Source organism: Mustela putorius, unplaced genomic scaffold, assembly GCF_011764305.1.
Source record: "Mustela putorius furo isolate JIRA1106 unplaced genomic scaffold, ASM1176430v1.1 tig00000281_pilon_pilon_pilon, whole genome shotgun sequence".
NCBI classification, from domain to species: domain Eukaryota; kingdom Metazoa; phylum Chordata; class Mammalia; order Carnivora; family Mustelidae; genus Mustela; species Mustela putorius.
In genome coordinates, this window is record NW_025421343.1 from 13,522,725 (window position 1) to 13,550,392 (window position 27,668).

The window sequence follows — 27,668 nt, forward strand, 5'->3', positions numbered from 1 at the left end:
GCGGTGCGCACGCGCGGGAAGGCGGGGCCGGCGTCTAGACTCTGACGCGGCGGCACCGGACTTCTGGGCCGCGGTCGGCAAACCCAGAGCGGGCGTGGGGAGGAGATGGTCTCCCCGGGCCGAGACGAGGCTGGGAGCTGCAAGCCTGAGAGAGAATCCCTCCCGGGACCCAGGAGACCTGGGTTCTGCCCTGCGCGGTGCCGTGGGCTCGCCCATTGACCCGAGGCAAGTTGCTTACCTGTTTTCCGCACCAGCTGGTGAGGAGGTTTCCGTCCGGAATCCACACAGCCCCAGTCTGGCGGGGTACCTTGGTAGAGTGAGATTCCCGCCGGGATCCGCGCGTCACAGCCGGCGAGCACCCAGCCCTGTGTCCCCCAGGTGGCCAGTCGTTTTGCCGGGGGCCGCGGCGTCCGCCTGGGATGGCGTTGGCTGCGGCGGGGGCCGGGCGGCGCCCCCAAGCCTCTACCTGGGCCCCATGGTACCTGCCTTCCGTGGAGGGGAGTGAGGGGCCGGGGAGCCGCCCAGGTACAAGCCTGATGAAAGGATCAGAGAAGGACTGTCAGACCTATTGGGCATTTGTATTTGAAGTTGTAGATCCAGTGTCGCGATTAATTACCTGTTCAGAGAGTTGAAGCTCCAACAAGAAGTTACCTCTTAATGTGTAGCTCCTTGCCTAAAGTGGGTGTACCATACTTAGTTTGGAAAGGACCTGGGGCGCCTGGGCGGCTCAGTCGTTAAGCGTCTGCCTTCAGCTCAGGTCATGATCCCAGGGTTCTGGGATGGAGCCCCGCATCAGGCTTCCTGCCCTGCGGGAAGCCTGCTTCTCCTCCCACTCCCCCTGCTTGTGTTCCCTCTCTTGCTGTGTCTCCCTCTGTCAAATAAATAAATAAAATCTTTAAAAAAAAAATACAGAAAAGGACCCATACTTATGGAAGACCATTTCTTTGGGCCCCAGCTATAAAGAATTTGCCTACTGTTGGTGGGAGTGACCTCATAACTTGCATTACTGGCTTATTTGGTGGAGTTTTGCCCTTTTCTTCTCTGGTACAGATAGTAACTGTCCCTGTTGAAGTCCTCAGAGCTCCAGCCAGAACTGAGGCACTAGCAGGTGTGTACAGCTGCTCATGCTTCTGTGCTGCCTGATTCACGTCATACGCAGAAACAGAAGAGGCTTTCTGAAATCACTAGTACCATCCCTGCCTGTCACCTTCCCAAGGTTGGCTGTGTGAGCTTTTTGTTACATGGTGTGATGGAGGTCAAGGAGGAGGGAAGGGAAAGGGATGAGGGAAGGGAAAGATGCTGAGGGCCCAGAGGACACAGTGAGAGAGAGCTAGTTCCTGAGGAACCATGACCAGGGAGCACTGTCCTTCCCACTAAATTACAGTGACCCAAATGTCCAGCACAATAGCCAGGAAGTATTCCCATTCTAGGTGCTAGGAATCAGTGCATTCTAGCGCCTGACAGATTCCAGTTTGTTACTGGCAGCCAATTCTTAGGGAATCCAAGTCATGTTCCCAAGGTCAGGAGCTGACCTCAAAAAGAGGCCACCCTCCTTCCTAAGTTCTCCAAGTCTGAAATGTGATCGTCAGTTGTTTATGGGCTATCTGCCGACTTACGATCCAGATTGTTGTCGTAACAGGCATCCAGGTTGTACAATTCCTGCATGATAAATTATGGGCCTGTCTAGCCCACTTCCCAAGATGAGCTTGTGGGATGACTGTCAGAGTTGGCCAAACTGGCTAAACGGCTGCAACATGGGCAATACTAGTGTTCACCGAGGAAGGCTAGGCAATGTGTTGCATTTTGATTTTCTATCACCATAGATATCGGGTCTAGTATTCTAAGCTCCCAGACCCAACCTGTGTCTGAGACCTAAGCAAAGCCTGAGCACTTCAGCTAAGACCACTTACAGGATGCCACACATTAGCATCATCCCTTTGATAAGCTGTTCCCATATCGAATGACTTCATTGTCAGAACCAGACCTCACCACTTAACAGCGGTGCTGCTGCCTTCTGGACACTGAGAATCCAGCCCTCAGACTCTATAGCATCCCCTTCTTTCCATCCAGTGGCATGGAAAGTAAGAGGCATTTTTTAAAAGATTCTATTTATTTATGCAACACACAGAGTGCGCACAAGCTGGGGGAGAAACAGGAAGAGGGAGAATCAGGCTTCCTGCTGAGCAGCGACCCTGATGCGGCTTGATCCCAGGACCCTGGAATCATGACCTCAGCCAAAGATAGATGCTTAGCTGACTGAACCACCCACGCATCCCAAGAGTTAGGCATTTGACTAAAGCAGCTAATTTATTCAGAAAAAATCCACAGCTGCTTAAAGATTTTTATTTATTTTTAAGATTCATTTATTTATTTTGACAGAGCATGCGAGCAGGGGCAGAGGCAGAGGGAGGGAGAGAAGCAGACTCCCCACTAAACACAGAGCCCTACTGTACTGGGAACATGATCTCACGAACCTGAGATCATGTCCTGAGCCGAAATTAAGAGCGGGATGCTCAACCTCCTGGGCTACCAGCTGCTCCTGCTTGAAGATTTTTAAAGTTAAGTGTTCAGGGTGCCTGGGTGGCTCAGTAGGTTAAAGCCTCTGCCTTCGGCTCGGGTTATGATCCCAGGGTCCTGGGATCCAGCCCCACATCGGGCTCTGTGCTCAGCAGGGATCCTGCTTCCTCCTCTCTCTCTGCCTGCCTCTCTGCCTGCTTGTGATCTCTGTCTGCCAAATAAATAAATAAATTAAAAAAAAAAAAGTCAGGTTTTCTTAACAGCAGCTTAACTGAATGATGAAACTAGTTTTATTTTGTAATTTTTTTTTTCTTCAGAGCTGAGACTTCAGAGACTCCAGAGACTTCTTTCAGTACTCACAGAAACCTAGCCTTGGTGATGGCACATGGGGACTGTTTACTTGCTCTTAGTCTGAATGACTGCCAAGAAGGAAGACAAAGGTAGAGCGGTCGGATCTCTGGCTCCCCCCGTACTTCTAATCTCAGACCTTATTAAACTCTTTTTTGAGCCAAGGATAAAGCTCACTTGAACAAATGACTTTGAGTCATGAATGAAAACTCTTGCTCTTTCCACAGTGAGAAAGAATTAAGAGATGGACAGGTAAGCAAGCACTTCTATTTGAGAAAAAAGGTATTCATTTGGGATATATTGTTATTAGTAATAACAACTAAAGTTCTACTTTAGTAATTTCTACAGTAGAACTTTAGAAATGCTTTGGGAAAACCCTCATTATAATGCTCTTTGTTCTATTAAGAGGAGCTTCTGTTCATTCACCTCTAAGTCAATTGCCTTTGCTAGTGGCGTCTTTTCTTTTCTTTTTAAAAGAGTTTATTTATTTATTTGTGAGAGAGAAAGAGTGTGTGTGCACAGGAGCAGGGAGGGGCAGATGGAGAGGGAGAAGCAGACTCGCCATTGAGCAGGGACCCTGACTCCGAGCTTGATCCCAGGATCATGCGAGTTTCCTCTTCTGTCAGCTGTCCATATCCATGCCCATTTTTCTTTTCTTTTATTTTTTTTTTTTTTTAAGGATTGTATATATTTATTTGACAGAGACATAGGGAGAGCAGGAATACAAGCAGGGGGAGTGGGAGAGAGAGAAGCAGGCTTCCCGCTGAGCAGGGATCCTGATGTGGGGCTTGATCCTGGGACCCAGGATCATGACCTGGGCTGAAAGCAGACGCTTAACGACTGAGCCACCCAGGCGCCCCCATGCCCATTTTTCTACTGGGTTTGGTTTCTTTTCCTAACTGATTTATAGGATTTTTTTCAACATATTGGGAAAATTCGTTCTGTATTTGATAATCTGAGTTGCAGAAGTTGGTTAAGTGGTTTTGTTTTGTTTGTTTGTTTTTTGAAGTTGGCCAAGTGGGTTTTTTTTTTTTTAAGATTTTATTTATTTATTTGACAGAGATCACAAGTAGGCAGAGAGGCAGGCAGAGAGAGGGGGAAGCAGGCTCCCCGCTGAACAGAGAGCCCGATGCCAGGCTTGATTCCAGGACCCTGAGATCATGACCCGAACCGAAGGCAGAGGCTTTAACCCACTGAGCCACCCAGGCACCCGGTCAAGTGTTTTTTTAAGCTCTACTGGGCAAAGGTTTAGCTGAACAAAAAGGCCAAAAGTAAGGAAACTGCTGCACTAAACTCAGAACCCTGAGACCTTTCACATGAGACCTTTCACAGAGCCAAGAAATCTGCCATAACATTAAGCCTTTTGTAGTTTTTCTTAAGACGAGGTTAAGCAGAAGTTTTCCCTTCCAGGATTCCTTACAGTTGAGTTCTCAGGAGTTGATCTGTCTTTGTGTGGGTGGTATTGGGAAAATGTGTGACATTTAAGCTGTCAGCTTCAGAGGACTGATATGTTCCCAAGAAGCTGACCCTTCTTTGTCTTACAGGTTGAAAGTGTGTGTGCTGCGTATCCTTTACCATATGACAAGGACACCGGTGTTCTTCGGGCTCTCAGAGGAATTCCTGTATGTGTCACCCACACCCCAGGACTTCCTGCCCATACCACCTTTTTTTGCATGCCGCTCTGTGGGGCCAGAAACCAGGGACTCAGGACGGCAGAGACCCCAATCACACTTGGGGGTGGAGTTGTTGGGCCACAAACATGCAAAACAACCTCTAGCTAGTAAGATAATTGCTCTAGGGAAGCAGAATGTAAAGTGCAGTGGGAATACCAAAGGCACCTCATAGTCTCAATTGAGTTGTGTGAATTTTTGTTTATTCTTTAAGGAGAGCATATGCTTGTCTCCAGGTCACCCAACTTGTACATCAGAGTTAAGAGTTTTCCATGTGTCTCTCTTTAAGATTGGCTTTAATCAAGCCATCCTTCTGACCTCCAGTTCCAAGGACATTCTGTACCGCGGGTCGGGTACGTTTGTGTGCTTGGGAGGGTATGGTCTCACTCTCATACCGAAGGTCATCTGCCCCTGCAGATCTCAGAGTTGAAGAATCATGGCATCCTCCGGGCCCTGACAGCAGAAGCCAACGGATGGCAGCCAGGTGGTAAGGTCCCCTTCAGGGCCCTTGGAGCCTGGGTGGGGCCCAAGTCAGAGCTCCCCTTTGTCTACTTTTCATCATTGGAATTTCTCTCACTACATGTCCTATAGAATTTGACAAATTTATCATTCTTCAAGGAAAATTAGAATCAACACTGGATTAGAAGTCAAAAGATTCGAGTCCTGATTTAGTGCTGCAAGCAGCTTATTATGTGCCTTGGGCAAATCAGATGTCTGCCTTGAAGACATCAGTGCCTTCTCTGTCCCCAGAGAGATATTGTAACAATGAAATGAGAGTGTATGTGAAGAGGCTTTGAAAAAGTATCCTATTTTATCTGCTTTACATGATTCTTTCATATACTCTATTTAAAACTCATTTCACTTGCTGATTTATGACACAGAAAGGTCCACTCACCAGGTGAGAAATAACCAGTTCTGGAGTCCCACATCTCTGGTTTAAGTCCTGCGTCTCTCACCCACCAACTATAGGACCCTGAGCAAGTTTCTTAACCTTCTAACCTTTACTGCACTTAGTTCATCTCTAAAACAAATTGGTCAGAACCTGAGTGATGGGAATTGCATAAGGATTACATGAGCTAAGGTGAAGTATGTAGTGCACAGACTGTAAATCTGTAGTGATGCTCAGTGCTATGTATTATTATCTTGAAGTTCTATAAACTGAAAATGTAATCTCTTTGAATATGGGGCTTATAGAAAAGTTATCTGGAGATCTATGAAGTTTCTTCTTAAGTCTTTTTTTTTTAAATTAATTAACTTATTTATTTATTTGACAGAAAGAGACACAGCGAGAGAGGGAACACAAGCAGGGGGAGTGGGAGGGGGAGAAGCAGGCTTCCTGCCTAGCAGAGAGCCCAATGTGGGGCCCGATCCCCGGACCCTGGGATCATGACCTGAGCCACCCAGGTGCCCCATATGAAGTTTCTTCTAATAAAATTTTATTTTGCTGTGTAGTGACAAACCTAACATTTATTAGAGATTTTGCCTTAAATGCCAAAATATTTTATATTTCAGTACAAGTAACATTTGTGTACCAGGTATTTTTTTTTTAAGATTTTATTTATTTATTTATTTGACAGAAAGAAATCACAAGTAGATGGAGAGGCAGGCAGAGAGAGAGAGGGAAGCAGGCTCTCTGCTGAGCAGAGAGCCCGATGCGGGACTCGATCCCAGGACTCTGAGATCATGACCTGAGCCGAAGGCAGCGGCTTAACCCACTGAGCCACCCAGGCGCCCCAGTGTACCAGGTATTTTTTAAAGATTTTTTACTTATTTGAGAGAGAGAGCATGTGCACGAGCAAACATGGTGAACAGGCACGGTGAGAAGGAGAGTCTCTAGCAGACTCTAAGATGAGCACGCCCTGAGCTGAAGTCAGACTCGAGGCTCCTCTGTCCCACATATTTTTAGTTGTATTGAACAACAGTCTTTGAGGCACCTGGGTGGCTCAGTTGTTAAGCATCTGCCTTCGGCTTGAGTCATGATCCTAGAGTCCTGGGATCAGGCCCCCATGTCCGACTCCCTGCTCGGAGGGGAGCTTGCTTCTCCCTCTCTCCCTCTGCCACTCCCCCTGCTTGTGTTTTCGCACTGTCAAACGGATATATAAAATCTTAAAAAAAAAAAAATTGCAGTTTTCTTCCAGATTGCTCTCAGCTTATTTAAATTGATAGGCTTATGAGGCACCTGGCTGGCTCAATGGGTGGAGCATACAACTCTTGATCTTGGGTTGGGAGTTCGAGCACCATGTTGGAGATTACTTCAAAAAAATAAATCTTTAAAATGGGCGCCTGGGTGGCTTGGTCAATTAATCACCTGCCTTTGGCTCAGATCAGGATCTCAGGGTCCTGGGATCGAGCCCTGTGCCAGGTTCCTGGCTCAATAGGGAATCTGCTTCTCTCTCTGCATCTCTCCCCACCACCACTTGAGGTCTCCTTCTCTCTCTCTCTCTCTCTCTCTCAAATAAATAAATAAAATCTTTAAAAATAAATAAATAAATGGGGCTCCTGGGTGGCACAGTGGGTTGAGCGTTGGACTCTTGGTTTCCACTCAGGTTGTGATCTCAGGGTCATGAGATCTGGCCCACGTTGGGCTCTGTGCTCTGTACAGAGGTCTGCTTAATACTGTCTTTCCCTCTCCCCCCAAAATAAATAAATGTTTAAAAATAAAATAAATAGGTAGGTAGGTAGATAGGTGGAGAGACTTGCTAACTCAGTGATACTGTTTCCCGTATGGATAAGTAGAAGAGAGCCCAAATCAAGAAGGCAGTTGAAAAAGGAAGAAAAGTAGAGAACTGTGCTGATGCGAGCTGCATTCGCTATCCTGAAGATTCGTGTTTTGCCTCTATTTTTTTTCTGTTGGGGGAAATTAGTATTTATGTTAGGATCATCTTCAGATGAAGAAGAGTCTCCCTAGTTCCAAGAGGAAAGGGAGGAGGTGCTCTTGCTATGCCTTGGACATTTGTCTCCAGTTTTTAGACACTAGATTGCAACTCCTAGTTGAGACCTTGTACTTTGTGTCAGCAGATTCCCAGGTGCTGGTGAGGTTTCTGCTCTGAGCTCACAACCTTCTGCCAAGTTGTTTGTAGGTGAAAGGTTGAAGGGCATCTGGCTGGCCAGCTCTTGATTTTGGCCCAGGTCATGATCTCAGGGTCATGAGATGGAGCCCCTCTTTGGGCTTTGCACTCAGTGGGGCGTCTGCTTGAAATTCCTCTCTCTCTCTCTCCCCCTCTACTTCTCCCCCTTCTTGGGCTCTCATTCTTTCTCTCTAATAAACAAGTAAATCTTTAATAAAGAAAAGAGGGGCACTTGAGTGGCTCATTCGGTTAGACATCTGACTTCAGCTCAGGTCATAAGCTCAGGGTCCTGGGATCAAGTCCTGCAAGGGACTCTGTGCTCAGCAGGGAGCCTGCTTCTCTCTCTCTCTCTCTCTCTCCTCCTTTCCCTCTGCCCCTCGCCCACTCATGCTCGCTCGCTCTCTCTCTCAAATAACATCTTAAAAAAAAAAAAAGTTTGACCAAGTTGCTTGAAACAAAGAGGTGCAGGGTGAAGAGTCTGAAGCCAGGTGCCAGCGAGGGTGAGGGGTGACGCAGCCCTCGTCAGCGCCCTCCCCAGCAGTCCCTGCTGCTGCCCCTCTCTCTCTTTTTTTTTTTTTTTTTTTGTTTGTTTGTTTTGTTTTTTGTTCAGCTGCTTTCTCCCTCCTTTTCATCATCCAGGGTCCAGTATGCTGGAAGGAAATTTTATTTTCTTCATATAGTTTGTATCCTGATGAAGTTACCTACCTTGGAAGCCCCAAGGCTCAGGGTCCCCGTCCACCCCAGGTTGGGGCTTGCATGACTGAATTCAGAAGTCCAGACCCATGTCATCCGCTTCCACAGCCCCTGCACTGCTGGACCTGAACCCAGGCTGGTGTCAGTGACACGAGCTAACACGTCCTGAGTACTGACCTTTGCATCGTATACCCACTCCCCCACCCCTGGAAGCTGAAGAGATACACCATCCTCCAGCAGGTCCAGGAGTGATGGCCGGGGGTTAAGTACTTGTCCACAGAAGTGCAGCTGGGGAGCGCAGACAGGAAGTGCTTGCCAGCAGTCTGGCTCCTGAATTGCTCTCAGCAGCAGCCCTTTAGGGCTTCCCAGCAACTTTCTCTGCCTCCATTTCTGTTAGTGTTTTGAGTTTCTGGGGGTATTTTATTTTATTTTCAAGTATTCTTTGGAAACAGTTCATTGCCCTGTGATATCCTCCATCAAGATGGGCATGGCCAAGAGGAGCTGCCCTCTCACTCTTAGCACTGGGGCTGGAGGCTGAAGGGGTCACGATTTGGGGCTTTGGACTGAAGGGTCTCCGTTTTCTCCATGTTGTATTGACTTCCTGTCTAGCAAATGGGGAAGGCCACAACAGGACGCGCGCCAGCAGTCTGGGTTAGAGTGACAGTTGCTTTTTGGAGAAAGGGCTATGCGGGGACTACAGAGAACCTGTTTTGCTGCTTTTTCTCTCTTGCTTTTCCCCCCATTCCTGGTGCTTTTATTCATTCAGCAGACCTTTGTTGAACCCTTATCCTGTGTGGGGCACTGCCCTGGGTTCTGGAAAACGTGTCCTCGTGTAGCGCCCCGTGTGGTGGGAGAGACAGTCACCACGCTGAGGAGCCTGGGTGTCAGGGGCTCGAAGAAGCTCACGGGCTCCCTCTGCAGACTTAATGGAGTCAGGCCAGGTGGCTGGCTGAGGGAGATGTCAGAGTTCACCGAGGGTTGAGGAGGAATAACAAACAGCACAAGGGTTGGGACCGGAGATGCAGGTGCCTGGGGTGACTGCAGGGGGAGAGCCGTCTGAGCAAGGGCATTGAAGGTGCAAGGGGCTGAGGAAGTTGAGGAGTTCTGGATACCCTTAGCGCACAGCTGTGGGTGGAAGAAATAGCCAAATGGTGGGATTTGGATGCTGTGCTGAAGACTTTGGGTTTTATCTAGAGAGTCATGATGGAGAACCCCTGGAGGTTTTCAAGCAGGGGATTGGCATTAGATCTGCCTTTTCGAACGCTCACTCTGGCCCCCGTGTGGAGAGGGTATCTGAGGGCACTGGGACCCAAGGACAAGGCTGAGGCTGCAGCAGCGATCCAGACTTCCCCAGGTCTCAGAGGGTCTCCTTTTCTTTTGACTACAGTTGTGAATGCGGAGGTGCTCAGAGCCCAAGAAGAATGGGAAGCTGTGGACAACATCCAGACAGAGTCAGGTAACCGCAGGAATGGCATTCCACTGCTAATGAAGGCCCCATCCACGTGTGGCTAGCGTTTCTGTGGCCCTGGGGTTAGGACACCGAATTCCTGAGAGTTCCCATTTTAGCTCCCTGACTTAGGATACAGTACCTTTCTAATCCAAAGATCATGACATTCCACCTCTGGAGGAAATGGGAGTGAATGCCACGGGAAAAGGGCTGCCATCTACTCAGACCTGAGAGAAGACAGGGAGTACCTTGGTCAGGGTCGCTTCTGCAGGGTGATGAGGTTGGACAGAAGGATGGAGGCAGGCAGCCAGGGTCCCGGCCCAAGGGTAAGCAGGTTGTTCACTATACAAGGAGGTCTCTGGAGATAGGGACTAAAGCCATCTGCTGGAAGGCTTTGAGGGCTGGGTAAATATTGTTTCACTTCGTGTTCTGACAGGTTTGGATGAAGCTGCAGGAGGGTAGAGCTTGGGCCCATATCTAGCTCGAGCTATACCTGGGCTCCTAGAAAGTCGTTATAGTGGACTATGTCAGTCATCCCCGACATTGCTAACAGATACGTTCATTCCCTGTGGACTGTACCAGAGGCTGGAGAGGGGGTCATTCATATACAGGGTGTGAAAAGGGGCAAAGTGGAAGCGAGGAAAGTTCCCGAAACAGACCTTGGCATGCTCCTCTGTGGGTACCTACTCTGGGCAGTGACTTGCCTCCTCACAGATGAATGGATTGGGACCCCCTGCAGGGCAGATCTGTCCCTACTCACTTCAGAGGTCAGTCTAGCAAGCTCCTGAACAGCCTGGTCTAAAAAGGGACCTGGCCCAGCAGAGAATGCCAGCCCCTTAAAAGAAGGTCGGTTTTAGCTGTAGATATCTGATGTCTGTCCCTGAAAGCCAGTGTTTGGCTTAGAGGTGATGATCAGAAGGCCCCCAGTGAATGTGCACAGACAGAATGACAACCGTTATAAATCTGAGAATGTCTTCCGTTTTGCCACAGGGAGTCAGGCCAGTGTAGACCAGCCTGGGCAGCTGATCTCCTTCAGTGAGGCTCTGCAGCATTTCCAGACTGTGGACCTCTCTTCCTTCAAGGTATGAAAGTAGGGAGTTTGGGGTCGCAGGCAAAGCATCTTCCCAGAAGCCAGGTTTCTATCCCACCAACCTAGGGCACTAGGCAAGCAAGATGGAAACTTCCAGCTGAGGACCCTACCTCACCTAAGAAATCTTGGAGCACAGAATCAGGGGCGGCCAAGGACCCAAGGTTCATGCAGGAACCCAGTGACCTTTTTGGGACTGTGTCCCCAGAGCTCTTGTGGCCCTGCTATACACAGAGCTCCCTGCTCTTCCCTCTTAGGGATGGGGAGATCTAGAATCAAATGTTAGATAGTTACTTAGGGAAGCAAGGCATGCTGTCTAGAAAGCTGAGTAATTCATGACTATTGTAGGAAAATCTATCATTCCCTGAACCTATCAGGGAGCCAGAAGTTATCTGGGAATTTTTAAAAATATGTGAGGTTGGAAAAAGAAACATTGAGGAAAATAAAAGCTGGTGGACTTTCTGGGGCATCTTGAATGACTAAGAGTAGTTTTAGAAGATTGTGATTTCAGAGGCACCTGGGTGGACTCAGTGGGTTAAAGCCTCTGCCTTCGGCTCAGGTCATGATCCCGGGGTCCTGGGATGGAGCCCTGTGTCGGGCTCTCTGCTCGGCGGGGAGCCTGCTTCCCTTCCTCTCTCTCTGCCTGCCTCTCTGCCTGATTGTGAGCTTTGTCAGTCAGGTAAATAAAATCTTTAAAAAAAAAAATTGTGGGGCGCCTGGGTGGCTCAGTGGGTTAAGCCGCTGCCTTCGGCTCAGGTCATGATCTCAGAGTCCTGGGATCGAGTCCCGCATCGGGCTCTCTGCTCAGCGGAGAGCCTGCTTCTCTCTCTCTCTCTCTGGCTGCCTCTCCATCTACTTGTGATTTCTCTCTGTCAAATTAATAAATAAAATCTTTAAAAAAAAAAATTGTGATTTCAGGGGTACCTGGGTGGCTCAGTTGGTTAAATGTCTGCCTTCCACTCAGGTCGTGATTCCAGAGTCCTGGAATCAAGCCCCGCATGAGGCTCCTTGCTCAGCGGAGAGTCTGCTTCTCCCTCTCCTTCCCACTCATGCTCTCTCTCACTATCTCTGTTTCTCTCAAATAAATAAATAAAATGTTTCAAAAAAGAAGAAGATTCTGGTTTCAGATCTTCAACCTAAAACCTCAGAGCTTCAAGAGAGGCTGAAAAGTCAAGAATCAGATTGGTTCATGGGATGCAGAGGGTCAGAAGCTACCAAAATCAGAATATTCTAAGGCCTGCAGCAGTGGCCCTTGAGCAATAAGTCAGCATGACCTGATTTAGGAGGTGCCCCTGTGGAATGGACAGAATGCTCCAGCAATCCCTCAGGTATCCAGTTCCAAAAGTCCCCACTAGACTCCCCTCCTCACTGGCTCCCTTGTCCTGGAGGTTGAGAGGACTGCTAGGCTGTGTAATTTATGCCCTTTGCAGAAAGAGATGGACCTATAGAAGGGAAAGCAGCCCTGCTGGGAAGCCTGGCCTGGCTTGATTGGACCAAAGCGGGGTCCCCGTGCCAGCTATCTCTGGCCATCAATGGAAAAATAGCTCTAGACAAACCCAAAGGAACAAATGCAGACAATGGGCTAATAATGCCTATACTTGGGGACATTTCTTTTCTTTTATTTCTCTTTTCTTTAAGATTTTATTTATTTATTAGAGAGCAGGAGCAAGGTGAGGGGCAGAGGAAGAGGGAGAAGCAGGCTCCCTGCTGAGTAGGGAGCCAGACACAGGGCTCCATCCCGGGATCCCAAGATCATGACCTGAGCCAAAGGCAGACGCTTAACCAATGGAGTCACCAGGTGGCCCAGGGACATCTCTTTTCTACTAATAAAAATCCTGGGAGCCAGCAGAGCCTGTGTCTGGAGATGGAGCCTGTGCTTCATAGCCCCTACCCCGTTTCCCTGGCCCAGAGACTAGCCAGTTAGTTGAGGAAGCTACTTTCTTCTACAAGTCCCTGTACCGATCCTGATGGTAAGTTAGAGCAGGTGAACCCAGCCCTTTGCTCATTACCTGCAACTTCCTCCCCAGAAAAGAATCCAGCCAACTATTCGAAGGACGGGGCTCGCTGCCATCCGGCACTGCCTCTTTGGGCCTCCAAAACTCCACCAGGGCCTCCGAGAAGAAAGGGACTTGGTCCTGACCATTGCTCAGTGTGAGTGCACGGGTGCTGCCACGAGCGGGGGCTGCGTATGTGGTCAAGCAGAGAGCACTGTTTGCACACCTGTTGCTGAGGTCTTGCATGCACCATGTTGGCAGGGAGAGCAGGAGCTATGGGGTGAAAACGTGGGAGAACACAGTCTCTTGGTACATTCCAGCTCGATCTTATCTTGGTACAGTCCAGTTCGAATGGTACATTACCATTCTCTGAGAAATAGTCCTCTCCTGAGGGGCGGGCAGTCCGACAAAGACTGGGGGTGTATTTTCGGGCAGGTGGCCTGGATAATCAGGACCCAATGCATGGCCGAGTCCTCCAGACCATCTACAAGAAGCTGACTGGCTCCAAGTTTGACTGCGCCCTCCACGGAGACCACTGGGAAGATCTGGGCTTTCAGGGTAAGAGACAGGAATGGATCATCCTCTTTTCCTTGACTCCTGAATCCAGAACTAGAGTGAGAGCCCAGATAGTCCCCTTCCTGTCATGCCAGCGCCCTGAGGCAGGGTATCTGGGGGAAGAGGGTGCGAAATACAAAGGCCCGAGGTAAGCATGTTTACTGCGCTTTAGAAATAGTAAGAAGTGTGGCTGAAGTGGAAAGGTCCCTTGTGGCCTAACAGGCCATTGTCAGACATTTACTCTAAGAGAGATGGAAAGCATCAAAGTGTTGGATTTGCAATCTGTTTTTTTTTCTTTTTCCTCTTTCCTTTTAACACAGATGAAAATTTTGCTTTATACTATTTTATTTTTTGAGTGAAACAAATTGATTTCAGCTGTTTTTTGGATTATGCTACTCTTTTTTGAAAATTTATCAAGTTACATTTATATGGAATAGGAAAATGTCCTCATTTATTTTTTTTTTTTTTAAAGATTTTATTTATTAATTTGACAGAGAAATCACAAGTAGACAGAGAGGCAGCCAGAGAGAGAGAGAGGGAAGCAGGCTCTCTGCCGAGCAGAGAGCCCGATGCGGGACTCGATCCCAGGACTCTGAGATCATGACCTGAGCCGAAGGCAGCGGCTCAACCCACTGAGCCACCCAGGCGCCCCTTATTTTTTTTTTTAATAAGGCTCCAGCTTGCCTTTCTTTCTTTCTTTTTTTTTTTTTTAAAGATTTATTTATTTATTTGACAGATCACAAGTAGACAGAAAGGCAGGCAGGGCTGGGGAGGGGAAGCAGGCTCCCCGCTGAGCAGAGAGCACGATGTGGGGCTCAATCCCAGGACCCCGGGATCATGACCTGAGCTGAAAGCAGAGGCTTTAACCCACTGAGCCACCCAGGTGCCCCAGAAAATGTCCTCACTTAAAAAGGAAATTTTATGTACCCATAATTAATTGGTCTGTTGGTATTGACACGTTAAAATCCCTCTATCTTCCCTGATCTGTAATACAATTATATTATTTCCCTCCATATGCAATGAGAATCATGTCGGTGTTACAGTTTTTATTTCAACCATCAAACAATTTAGAAAACTCAAGAGGAGGAGCTAAGTCTGCTGTATATCCCCAGATGCTTACTCTTTCCACTGCTCTATTTTTGTTCTTAGATATTCCAAGATTTCTTCTTTTATCATTTCCTTTCATTTTGAAGAACTTCCTTTAACCATTTTTTAAAGGAGGTCTGCTGGTGATAAATTCTCTTAGTTTCCCTTCCTCTGAGAATGTCTTGATTGCCCCTTCACTCCTCAAGGATCGTTTTCTCTGGACAAAGAATTCCAGGCTGACAATTCTTTTCTTGTAGCACTTGTACACTGTGCTTCTTGCTTCTGGCCTCCATGAGAAAGCTACTGTCATTTGAATTCTTTCTCCATGAGAGGTAAGGAGTTGTTTCTCTCTGCTTTCAAGATCTTTTAGAGTTTGCAGGAGTTTATGTTGTGTCTTAGTGTGGATTTCTTTGGGCTTTAACCCTATTGGGTTTGCTCAGCTTCTTGAACCTATAGGTTTATGTCTTTTGCCAAATATGGTCCATTTTCAGCCATTATTACTTCAAGTACCTTTTTTCCTTAATTTCAGTGTTGTTCACATACAATGTTATATTAGTTTCAGGCGAATAATACAGTGATCCGACAATTCCATACAACACCTAGTACTCATCAAGATAAGTGTACTCTCATCCCTTCACATATTCACCCATCCCCTCACCCGCCTCCACTCTGGTAACCATCTGTTCCCTACAGTTAAGAATCTGTTCTTTTGGGGTGCATGGGTGGCTCAGTGGGTTAAGCCTCTGCCTTCAGCTCAGGTCAGGATCCCAGGGTCCTGGGATCGAGCCCCACATCAGGCTCTCTGCTCAGCAGGGAGCCTGCCTTCACCTCTCTCTCTGCCTGCCTCTCTGCCTACTTGTGATCTCTGTCTGTCAAATAAATAAATAAGTAAAATCTTAAAAAAAAAAAAAAAAAGAATTGTTCTTTTGTTTGACTCTTTTTCTTTGTTCATTTGTTTTGTTTCTTAAATTCTACATAAATGAATACTTCAAGTACTTTGCTCAGCCCCATACTTTCTCTTCTCTTGTGGGACTCTGATGACACAGGTGCTAGTTCTTCTGTGCTGTTCATTCCTTTGGATCTCTGTTCTGTAATTCACAGATCTCCAAGGCTCTGCTCATTTTGTTTTGTTTTGTTTTGCTTTGTTTCTCTCTGATGTTCATCAGACTGGATAATTTCAATTGTTCCATCTTCAATTTCACCGATTCTTTCCTCTGTTGTCTCTATTCTGCTGTTGAGCCCATCAAGTGAGTTTTTAATTTTAGTTATATTTTTCAGTTGTAAGGGTTTTTTGTTTGGTTCTTTATACCTAATAATTCTTTACTGAGACTTTCTACTTTTTAAATTTTTTTCAAACTGTGTAATTATTTATTAAAGGCATTTTTGTGATAACTGCTATAGTAGTTTTCTGTTTTTGCTGTAACAAATTACCACAAATTTAGTAGCTTGAAACTAGATAAACTTATTAAAATTAATTAATTAATTTAAGTACTCTCTACACCCAGCATGGGGCTCAAGCTCACAACTCTGAGATCACGAGTCCCATGCTCTTCCTGTGGAGCCAGCCAGCCCCTCACCACACAAACTCATTACCTTATAGCTCTGTAGCTCAGGTGTCCGAAACAGGTCTCACTGGGGTAAGATCACTGTGGCTGCAGGACTGCATTTCTTTTTGGAGACTCTTGGAAAGACTCTGTTTCCTGGCCTTTCTCACCTTCTAGAGGCTGCCTCCACTCCTCCTTCTTCACAGCCAGGAACTTAGCATCTCCCTGAGCCTTGCATCTCTTTCCCTGATTCTGTGCTTCTGCCTTCTTCTCTCACTTTTAAGGACTCTTCTGATTACAGTGGGACCACCCAGAGAATCCAGGATAATTTCCCTATCTGCTGATCGGCAACCTTAATTCTGCCTATGATCTTAGTTTCCCCTTGCCATGCAACAAAATATACTCCTGGGTTCTAGGGATTCGGACAAGGATGTCTTTGGAGGGACCATTATTTTGCCTGTAACTGCTGCTTTAAAATCCTTGTCAGGTAATTCCAACAGCTGTGTTATCTCAGTGTTGCTATCTATTAAGTATCTTTCTCATTCAAATTAAGATTTTCCTAGTTCTTAATGTAACAAGTGATTTTTTTTTTTTTTTTGTATCCTGGATATTTGGGGTATTATGTAATGACACTCTGGATCTGCTGTAAATCTTTTATTTTAGCAGGCTTCCTCTGATGCTGAGCCAGTGGGGGAAGGAGGATGTCACTCGTTATTGCGGGGCAGGGGTAGAAATTTAGGTACCCCATTTGGGCTCTGCTGGTTCCACTGGCTAAGAGGGACACCAGTGCTTCATTACATGACTCATTACAGACGTGGACTCCACTGACGACACAAAGTTATGGGCTCAGTCCCGGCTCCCCAGTTTGCCGACACCCTAGTGAAGCTAAGGGGCACCTCGTTACAGTCAGGCAGGAGTGGGAGTCCAGGTTCCCCACTTGGCCTAACAAAGGTAGCCAAGCCCTTGAAGCTCAAGGGAGGGGGGACTTCATTTGGCATTGGGTCGCCCTCCAGTTCTTCCTCTCGGTTACAGGAGCGAATCCAGCCACAGACCTGAGAGGAGCAGGCTTCCTTGCCCTCCTACACCTGCTCTACCTGGTGATGGACTCCAAGACCTTGCTGATGGCCCAGGAGATTTTCCGCCTATCTCGTCACCATATCCAGGTGGGGCTTTGCTGGGCAGCTAGAGAAGAGGGCTGTGGAGCCATTGTTAGTACAGAATGCTCTTGAACACCAGGAGAACCTCACAGGGGGGCTGTCTCTAGTTGCTCAGGGCTCTCAGGACAACTGATGCAGGACCAGGTTTCCCCCATTAGCCTGACCTGTACTAGAATCTGAGCTCCACCACTCAGTGTGTGTCTCAGGCAAGTGCTTCAACTCCTCAAAGCCTTGTTTTTTTTTTTATCTGTAGAATGGAAATCAGGAACTCTTCAGCTGGACAATTAGAAAGATTAAATGAGATGTGTACCAGAGCACTAGGCACAGCTGTGATGTTAATGTGTCAACTCACTGTCATCCCTGAGGACATCCCTTGAGCAGCAGTAGGTTCTCTTAACCCTGAAGGAGGAGAGTTAGCTTGTTTGTGCCCCAGAGGAGGAGATCTACCTATGAGGGGCAAGGGACACATGGTCTTACTGACAGACCAGATGTGGCTTCTGTAGCTTTCGGTCTGTCCAAGCCTTCTTTGGGGTTGGGCTTAATGATTTTGCCAGGTAGTAAAGGGTAGTAGTCCCACCATTTTAGAAAACAAATCTGACCTGTTCCCTGCCATTCACCTATGCCACATTCATGGGACCTGGAATTCATCCAGTAAATAAGCTTCTCTTCAGTATTCCCTATGCTTGTTACTGTGCTTAGTGCTTGGGACACATCTATGTACAAAGATCCTTCTAGCAGAGACGACAGGGCAGTGAGCCCAACACATAAATAAATGATAGAGTATGTTCAAAGGTGGCAAGCACTAAGGAGAAAAAACAAGTAGGTTAGGAAAATATGAGGAGTGCCTTTTTTTAAGATTTAATTTATTTATTTGAGAGAGAGCACAAGCAGGGAGAGCAGCAGACAGAGGGAGAGGGAGAGGAGGCTCCCTCTCTCGATCCCAGGGTCCTGGGATCATGACCTGAGCCGAAGGCAGACGCTTAACCAACTAAGCCACCCAGGCACCTCCGTGGGGAGTATTTTACAGGGTGCTCAGGCTAACTCTCACAAGAGGGTGGGAATTAAACCTGACCTTGAAGGAGGTGAAGATGTTGGCCTACTTGGTGTTTGGGGGAGAACATTCCATGCAGAGGGAGCACTAGAGCAAAGCTCCTAAGGAAGGATCATATCTGGCACGTGAAGGGGTAGCAGGGAACAAGCTGGAACAGAAGGAGCCCAGGAGAGCAATTGGAAGGGAGGTCCTATGGCGAACAGCGAACAGATGGCAGAGGGCCTGGTAGGCTGTGGTAAGGACTTTCAGTTTTACTCCAAATAAAGTGAGGGTTTTCGCAGCCTGGAGTATGTGATCCAATCTAACTTTTTAAATGTATCCTATCAGCTGCTAGGTTGAGAATAGTCTATAGTGAGGGCTTTTATAATCAAGTCAGAGATGATGGGTATTTTCAGAGGAGGTGATGTGTAGTGGTCAGATTCTGGATGTATAATTTTTTTTTTTAAAGATTTTATTTATTGGGGCGCCTGGGTGGCTCAGTGGTTTGGGCTGCTGCAGGAAGCTTGCTTCCCTCTCTCTCTCTCTCTATCTCTCTGCCTGCCTCTCTGCCTACTTGTGATCTCTGTCTGTCAAATAATTAAATAAAATCTTTAAAAATAAAAAAATTTAAAAAAAGATTTTATTTATTTATTTGACAAGTAGAGATCACAAGTAGGCAGAGAGAGAGGGGAGGAAGCGGGCTTCTTGCTGAGCAGAGAGCCCGATGTGGGGCTCAATCCCAGGACCCCGAGATCATGACCTCAGCTGAAGGCAGAGGCTTAACCCACTGAGCCACCCAGGCACCCCCTGGATATAGAATCTTGAGCTCATGGGCTTAAGAAAGTAGAGCCAAGGTATGCCTGGGTGTCTTGATTGCCCCTTTACTCCTCGAGGATCATTTCTCTAGACAGAGAATTTAATTATTTATTTGAGAGAGAGAGAGAGCCTGAGCATGAATGGCGGGGAGGGACAGAGGAGGGAGAGAGCAAGAAGCAGACTCCCCACTGAGCACAAAACCCTGTGTGGGGCTTGATCCCAGAGCCCTGAGATCATGACCAGAGCTGAAGTCAGACACTTACCCAACTGAGCCACCCAGGCGCCCCCAGCCTCTCATTTTAGATAGAGGCCCAGAGAAGGGAAATGACTTGCCAAAGGTCCCACAGCTAATCAGTATTTCCTATAGGTCATCTCTGATCTCAGTGTCTTCCTTCTTGTGATTCATGAAGGTTCTCTTATAAGTGCTTCCTGCAGAAATACGGAAAAACGGAAGCCAGGATAGAGAGTTTTTGCCAGCTCAGAATTCCTCAGTTGAATGAGGGGAGGGAGCAGGCCATTCAGATATCTGTGGGAGGAGCATCACAGACAGAGGGAGCAACAGGATGAGAGGGGAAATGCTGGGAACTTGATCAGCAGGGATGGCAGGGACAGGCAGGGACCCAGACTGACCAGTGTGACCAATGTGTTTCTCATCCCTTCACCTGCTAGCTTCTGGGATTTATGTTTACTCCTCCACAGTATGCCTGTCGGACAATAAGACGGAATTGCAGCTTAACCTAATAAAACAAGAGGCCTGGTGCAGACGTCGGGAAGCTAGACGCTCATTCTATCTGTGGTATTATTATGGAGCTATGATTTGAGACAAATCACTTCACCTCTCTGGGCCTTACTCTGGCCTAAAAAATTCCAAGGTCCCTTCCAGATTTATTGTATAATTCCTTGAACTATAAGCAATTCCGAGGTTTTATAAGTCTTTTTTTTTTTTAAGATTTTATTTATTTATTTGACAGAGAGAGAGATCACAAGTAGGCAGAGAGAGAGAGAAGCAGGCTCCCTGCCAAGCAAAGAGCCGGATGCGGGCCTCGATCCCAGGACACTGAGATCATGACCTGAGCCGAAGGCAGCGGCTTAATCCACTGAGCCACCCAGGCACCCCCATCAATTCCGAGGTTTTAAAGTAAAACTTGACCTCAAGCCCTTATGAATCTTGAAAACACCGTTTTCCAGGAGGCATGGTGAGGTCAGAGGAGCAGTTGGTGACACAGCCCTGCCCATAACCAGTCCTGTTCTCTCCTAAGGGAAGAACTCAAGTTCAAGGTACCTGTGGTTCATCCTGCTGGAAGGGAGCTGACCAAAAATATAAGTGCTGGGCGGGAAGGGGGCAGGCTTCCACGGAATCCCAGCAGGGTGGGTGTGCTTAGCCTACGCCGCCCTGAGAAGCGGAGAGCTTACAATACAGAGACACGGCACAATGAGCTGCTTGCTCAGGGCAGGCGGGGAAGCGGCTTATAATCGCGCTTAGTCACACACACACTCCCCTAGCCTTCTGTGCAGTTTCCACCCATCGTTTCATTCCACCAACATGACTGGCTGATGAAGAGGTAGGGCAGCAGTGATCCTTGCAAACTGTTTTCCAGCAAAGGAATGTGAGGGTCAGAGAAGTAAAGCTAGCAAAGGGTAAAGCTGGGCCTGGGACCTGCCTCCTGACAGCAGGCCTAGCAGCAGGCTCCTTAGGGCAGCTGTGGTCAGCCAGCAACCCACTTGAGAGTCCCAGGCCCCTCCCCAGAACTACTGGCATGAATCTCCAGGGGCAGGGCCATGTCAGCAGCCCCCACAAAAGATGACCTGGTCTTCCTTGCTTCAGGATTCCAAGGTGGTTAAGCCCCAGTGTGAGGGATGAGGAGAAGTGAAATCTTAAATGGAAACTCAAAACAGTCCAGGTCTGGTGTCCCCTGCTGTCCCTCAGTCAGTTCCCTAAACTCAGCCTCCTGGTGGTATTTCGCTGCAGGCAACACTTTCCAAGGCCAACAGAACTGCTGGAGAAAAGGAGACAGTTAGATCTGAATCCCAGTTTTTCTCTGCTTTTTAATAAGTGGGCTTGATTAGAATGTTCCCAAGAGTGAGTGAACACGAGGTATAGATCCTCTGTTAATTATGTTGCTGCCATATTCTTATTCCCTTATTAATTTTTAGACTGAGAAAAGGCAAAGGAGAGGTCAATCTCATACAAGGATGTGGTAGATAGGCGGTTCGTGAAGGCGTATAGGTGTTGCCACTGACCTCAGCCGCTCATGTTGAGGCAAGGATGACGATCATGAACCGTTGTTAGCACCTCCTCGGACTGGCACCGTGCTTAGTGTTTTGCATATGTGATCTAGATTACTTCTGACAGTAACTCTGGGAGTAGGTCCTGGGATAGATGGTAGAAACTGAACTGTAGGTAATAAAACCTATCTCGGGGAGTGTGATGTTAGTGACTTGACTCCATCCAGCATGGCACGCGTGGCAGGGTCCCCGGGACCACCCTCAGGGTCGAGGATGTGCTGGGAGGACCCACGGGACTTGGTCTGTAGTTGTACACACAGCTCTCATCTAGTCTAGCAAAAGCAAAACCAGCAGAGGGAAGGAGTGCATGGGACTAAACTGTAGGAAGTCGGCTGGGCTTCCTTCCCAGAGTCCTCTCCTGGTGGAGTCTCACGGGACACACTTAATTCCTCCAGCATTGAATTGTGTGGCACAGGAAATGTTGCCAGCCAGGGAGCTCACTATGGAGAGACTCAGTCCCCAAGGTTTTAAGGGGGGGGGGGGGCACTTGTGCAGATACCATCTGTGTGGCACATACCCAAATGCTGGAATCACAGAGAAAAAGCAGATATTCATAAATCGCATTGTTTGCACAAACAGCTTAGGTGCATGAGTCATCCTGAGGGAATGGTGAGACCCCTTCCCAAATCCAGGTTCCCAGATGCCAGCCAGGGGCCACCCCTGCAAGCAGGACTTTCTAAGGACAGCAGTCTCGGGCCTGGTGTGTTAACTCTTCTAGCACGTCACTCAAAGGTACTTCCTTTTTGGTTTTAAGACATGGGAAAGCTAAGTCTCACAGAGTTCAGGTGGCCTTTCTAAGGACACAAAGCCAGTAGGTGGCCAGGCCAAGATCTGGAACCCAGATGTCACAGAAGACCCTGAGAAAATTCTTTGTGGAGGCAGAAGGCCCTCGACAGTTCAGTGCTGTCAGACAGAACTTTCTGCAATGAAGAGAATGTCATATATCAGCACTGTCTGATACAGAAACTACTGAGCGCACATGGCTATGGGGCACTTGAAATAGGACTAATAGGACTGAAAACTTGAGTTTTTTTCAACTAAGGAATTGAATGTTTAAGTTTGTTTAACTTTTTTAAAGAGATTTTGTTTATTTATTTGAAAGAGAGAGCACAAACAGGGTGGTGTGGGGAGGGGCAGAGGGAGAGGGAGAAGCAGACTCCCCACTAAACAAGGAGCCTGAGCCTGAGGCAAAGGCAGATACTTCACCAACTGAGCCACCCAGGTACCCGAATGTTAATTTTTTAATTAATTTTAAAAATTAAATTAATTAAATTTAATTTAATCAGGGCATGATCCCAGGGTCCTGGGATCGAGCACTTCATTGGGCTCCCTGCTCAGTGGGAATCCTGCTTCTCTCTCTTCCACTCCCCTGCTTGTATTCCCTCTCTCACTGTCTCTCTCTCTCTCTCTCTGTCAAATAAATAAATAAAATCTTTGAAAAAGATAATAAACTTAAATAGTTCTGTGTTGCTACTTACTATCATAGTGGACAGCACAGTTTTGCATCATAATGTAATGGCTTTTTCTTCTCAGGGGAAGCAGATGGGATAGACTTTGGCTCTTGTTCTAAACTAATGAGTGCACTGATCTGTGGGGCCCTCTCAGTGGGTGTCCTTGAGTATGTGCAACGGTGGAAACTAACATATAATATATGGAAATGTCCTGGGAAAAGCCTCTCTTCATTTTCTTAGTTTTTTGGTTATGAAAGAATGGGAGGGATGGGGCACCTGAATGTTTTGATGGGTTTAGCATCTGACCCTTGGTCTAGCTCAGGTCTTGATCTCTGGGTCATGAGTTCAAGCCCTGCATTGGGCTCCACACAGGGTATGGAGCCTACTTTAAAAAAATAAAAAAGAAAGGAGCATGCCCCTCCAAAAAATAAAGCATTAAAGTGGACCCCACAGGGAATTCTGAGGCCCCCCCTCCGGGGCAGCAGCCCTGCTGAACCCCATGCTGCCCCCTCTCTGACCTGCACAGCTAGTTCTCAGGCCTCTGTTACTGACAAATGGGGTGTGACAGCAAGTCAGGCTGACTTTCTACCTGCGCTGTCTACTTTTGAATGAAGTGCTTATGAGCAGTCAAATAAAAAGACGCCTAGAAAAAGGGGGAAGAGATTGTAGGAACCCGTACAGTTAGATAACCAAGCCCCACCCCTCCTGTGTTCACCCTGCCCCCAAGGGGTGGTGCAGTGCTTGGGCAGCACCACGGTGGGTCTGGTGAATGAAGGTCAAGGAGAGCCCATGGGTCAGGATGGCGAAGAGGCTGGAGAGCTAGCATGGGGGTTCTGCTTGCCGGGAGTGAATTATCCTCAGTTGGGATCCTGGTTGCAGCCCCTCAGGAAAATGACTTCAGGTTGCTGAGTCCCAACCTCCTTATCTGGGAAATGGGATGATTATTGCAAAAATCAAGTGTGGCATCAGCAATGTCAGCTGTCGCCTCCGGGCCGTGGCTGCCCCTGCTTACAGCCGGCCTTGCTGGGCTGTGGATGGCGGCTCCAGAAGGCAAGAGCCGGGGCTGCTGCTGACCTTTGCCCACTCCATTCCAGCAATTCCCTTTCTGTCTGATGTCTGTGAACATCACCCGCATCACAATCCAGGCCTTAAGGGAGGACAGCCTCTCCAGGTGAGTCCCCACTGCTCAGTCCTGGCTGCTGGCTGGCTGACGACAGGGACCCAGCAGAGCCTGCTTCCCTCCCATCCCCACGCCATTCTCCCTGCTCTCTCTGGGGAGCCCGTGCCCATCTCCCAACCCTGCCCTGGGGTCGAAGGCTGTGTGGGGAATGGCTCACTGGGGGAATGGGGCTGGCCGAGGCACCCAGCTGTTAGCCGTTGTCTGTCGGCTGCTGAGCGCACCACCCCGCTTGCGCCATAGGGAGTGTAACCGGCAGCAGAAAGTGATCCCCGTGGTGAACAGCTTCTATGCCGCCACCTTCCTCCGCCTCGCACATGTCTGGAGGACGCAGCAGAAGACCATCGCTGACTCTGGCTTTGTCCTCAAAGGTGTGCTCTTTCTTTCTTGGAGAGGCCTGAACTCCCTAGCATCCCCCTCCCCAGATTCAGGGACCCCAGGGTGGTGGCTAACCTGGTTTGGACTGTGCTTCCCTTCCCCCCAGCCCCCCACTCACACCTTCTCGAGCTCCAGCTTCTCAAAGTCTCCATTAGCCCACCCTCTGGAGCCTGCTAGCTCTCCTTTCTCTGCCACCTGTCCTCCCTTTCTGGCCTCAGACTTAGGGTGGTCATGGTTTCTGAATCAAAAGCTGGGCCCAAGAGTTGGACTAACCATTCCAAGTTGAGACTGTCCTGGTCAAGCTAGGAGGTGTGGTTGCTGTGGCCTTTTCTGGTCCGTCATCCTCCCTCTCTGGTGACCCTCCATCTTAGAACACTCCTTCACCCTTCTCCCCGCGGGGTCTGGGATGAGAGAGCTGCCTAGAGCTGCTGGGCCCGGACTAGTGTGCAGTCCAGAACCCCGTCAAGCCTTTTGTTCTCCAATCCTCTGTTCCAGACTTGGAGGTGTTGGCCAAGAAGAGCCCCAGGCGGCTGCTCAAGACTCTGGAAATCTACCTGGCTGGAGTGTCAAAGGGACAGGCCTCGTTGTTGGGAGCACCGAAGTGCTATGGGCCACAAGCCCCTCACTCCAAGGATCTCACCTTCACAGGCGTGTGTGACCTGCCACCACATTCATCCGAAGGCACGTGGCTGATTTGACCAGCCCAAGGCCGACAGAGACACTTAAAGGCTGGGCCAGAGGGGCTTGGGAGGGTGCGTGGTGCATTGTGCCAGGCGTACCCTGGCTGGGCCTGGTTGGGGAGGCCAAGGACCCTCACCCAGTGAGACTTTCAGGTTAGTTAGACCCATCCCACTCCCCACAGACCCGCCTCCAGAGCAAGAATTTGCCGTAATTGGAACTGAGTTAGTTGAGAATTGGTTTCCAGGTGAACAAGCGGATGGATCATGAGGTGGGAAGGCCCTGCGTGGATGTTCCCTGTATCCCACTGGGAGATATTCCCACACAGAGGGGCCAGAATTCTGAGTCGCTGGGCAGCAGGGCTCTCAGGCTGTGGGTGTCCCCAGGACAGGGACCTGCAGCTAGAATTTGAAGGGAGAAGGTAGCCATCGTAGCAGCCAATGGGGCAGCATGAACCAGGGCAAGAGGCCTTCACTCCATCCTCTCCCGAGCTGGTAGCCAGGCCCCTGGGGGTTTCTGGTCTGGACTTACCCCACCCTCCCCTCTCCCTATCCCTTAGTTTATGTCACAGAACCAGCTTTCTGGTGGGTGTCTCCATTGCTGCCCACCCTGCCCATCCTGGCTGTCTGCCAGCTGGGCACCCCCCTGCTGCACGCCCCCTACCCCGTGGAGGTGTGCACTTCCCATCAAGGGTGGTTTTCTGGCCTGGTTGAAGGAAGGAGGAGATTCACACACCAGCAGTTTTTGAATAAAAGAATTGTTCTAGGTCAGGTGCCCCAAGTGTTTTCCTCCAAGACAAGCCACATACCTTGCTATGGTCCTGTTCCAGGGCCTGGTGAGAGCCAGGGGCTCCAGGAGAGAAGGCTGCTCTGCCCTGGCCAGGCTCCCACTGAGGGCATGTGGTGTCTATCCTGCACTTAGAGGCCCAGACTCCTTGCACACTCTAGCTAGGGGGAAGAGTGGCCCTGGCTCTGGTTAAGATTGCTGTGCGGCCCCCACGTGTTTTTCCTACATTGGCTTCTGGGGAAGCTAGTAGCTCCATTGCTCCATTGCTCCGGGTCAGGGTGTCCTGAGCTGGGGAGACCCCACTACACCGCTCTGTCCTCTGTACCCCTTCAAGTAGACCCATGGAAGATCACAGTCTCACCCCTGCACACTTCTCCACGTCCAACCCTCTGGAGCTGGGGTGCATTGCTGAGGTGAGACAACATAGCCCCCCAGTTCAGCAGAGAACTCCGCACCATTGTTAGCAGGATGCCTCAAGGCCTGGGCTGGTAATGGACTGCAGTTTGCATCATGCCATCCTGGCCCAACCTGAACTAATCCTTCGTCCCCTTTAATTCCTCCAATCTGGGCTCTTAGTGGGCCTGCAGGGGTAGCCAACAGCATCCTGAGCTTGGTGGGGCAGGGGCGCAGAAAGGCTATGACCCAACCTCCACTTGAGAGTGTCTGTTCAGTAGCTCCTCCCCTGCAGATTCCTTCCACTTGCTCTGCAGAAGGCTAATTCTGCAGACGGGACAGACAATACCCAGTAGCCCGCAGCATGGCTGGGGACCAGTCCACGTGGGCTTCTAGCTGGAGGGGAGGCCAGAGGCCTCTGCGAGAGTCCTTTCTAACTAAGTCACTCCCCATGTAATGCCTCCAGAGTGCTCAGCTTCAGACCTTGGTACATTAGCAACAGCACAGTCCAAGGATTAAGTTGTGGTTCTCTTGGGGAAGGGGGAGGGGGGCCGAAACCCTTTGGAAGTAGATGCAAACATCTTAACCTGTGCATTTTTCTTAGGAAGGGCCTATCTAGGCCTTCCACAGGAGATGTAAAATGCTTCACAACCCTAGAAAGGTCGGAACCACGGATCTGGTGCCCCTCCTTGCTCTCCTTTGCGAATCATCCCTGGCACATGCTGTCTCCGTAGGCTGTCGGGTGGACCCCCACACAGCTCCCCAGAGAGAAGATGGGGAGATACGTAGAGGAGCTGAGCTGATTTCCCTGTGCTACTTTGCACGAAATCAAGATGAACTTGGTTAGAATTTGTTGGGGATGGAAGAATCCAGCCGATCAGAGTTCAGAAGCCACATAACCCTTGGGGCCCAGGGGTGGGAGTGGGTCAGGACAGCCGCAGCTCGGCCTGGCCTCCTGAACTCCAGTTCAGACTTACCCAGCCTTGCTCCTGCCCCCAGATTGAACACTCTGGCCTACTCCGTTCTCCCATTTGGCTCTCTAGCCTGGTTTTCCAGCCACCACCCCATGATACGAAAGAATGGCCTAGACCAGGAAAAGCAGCTTGGCCAGGACGACCAAGAAGCATGGTAACATGCAAACCAGACTCCGTGATTCTCCACACTAACCTGGGGATTCCCTGGCCCTCCAGTGCCCTGTTCCCATCGGCCTAATGTGATGCGATGTGCCCCCGAGGTGACAAGCCAGACTTGTGTGCAGTGGCAATAAGCTGTCCTCTTGGTCAGCAAGCATGTTGTTCAGGTGCCACCTCACAGTGGTTTCTCAGGGCAGCTGAGGAAATCGCAGCCCAAACAGAACTGCGTCCCCAGCCTGCTGCCCCAGCCTCATCCCAGCTGGGGACGTGTGATGCAACTGAACCCCAGTGGCAAGCAGTGCCCAGGCCCGGGGCTGTGCCTCCTCCCCACCAGGCTCCCCGAAGTCCCCACCAGCTGTCTGGAGCTCTGGGCC

General features: G+C 49.0%; 1 protein-coding gene across 4 annotated transcripts; it reads left to right on the forward strand.

The window, feature by feature from the left end:
• The first annotated feature begins 5 nt into the window (after positions 1 to 5).
• ELMOD3 (ELMO domain containing 3) lies at positions 6 to 25,752 on the forward strand. 4 transcript variants are annotated; one of them, XM_004742313.3, is made up of 14 exons: positions 6 to 225; positions 2,835 to 2,957; positions 3,093 to 3,117; positions 4,410 to 4,487; positions 4,953 to 5,022; positions 9,684 to 9,752; positions 10,734 to 10,825; positions 12,858 to 12,981; positions 13,260 to 13,382; positions 17,042 to 17,172; positions 21,878 to 22,030; positions 23,844 to 23,920; positions 24,170 to 24,297; positions 24,800 to 25,752. In XM_004742313.3, exons 2-14 carry the CDS (start codon positions 2,896 to 2,898, stop codon positions 25,000 to 25,002), a joined length of 1,335 nt encoding a protein of 444 aa, XP_004742370.2. In that variant the 5' UTR covers positions 6 to 225; positions 2,835 to 2,895; the 3' UTR covers positions 25,003 to 25,752. The 4 variants fall into 4 exon arrangements, with proteins under 4 accessions (XP_004742370.2, XP_044935025.1, XP_044935026.1 ...); XM_045079090.1 differs by lacking the exon at positions 6 to 225 and adding an exon at positions 1,071 to 1,216; XM_045079091.1 differs by lacking the exons at positions 6 to 225; positions 21,878 to 22,030 and adding an exon at positions 1,077 to 1,216.
• The last annotated feature ends 1,916 nt before the right edge of the window (positions 25,753 to 27,668 follow it).

What these genes read in the sequence shown, in the direction of transcription:
- ELMOD3 (XM_045079090.1), top strand. Translation starts at nt 1,125, where the DNA reads ATGCTTCTGTGCTGCCTGATTCACGTCATACGCAGAAACAGAAGAGGC. An exon ending in CTGCCTGTCACCTTCCCAAG is followed by an intron (nt 1,217 to 2,834) that starts GTTGGCTGTGTG and finishes TTTTTTCTTCAG; the next exon opens with AGCTGAGACTTCAGAGACTC. An exon ending in CAACGGATGGCAGCCAGGTG is followed by an intron (nt 5,023 to 9,683) that starts GTAAGGTCCCCT and finishes TTTTGACTACAG; the next exon opens with TTGTGAATGCGGAGGTGCTC.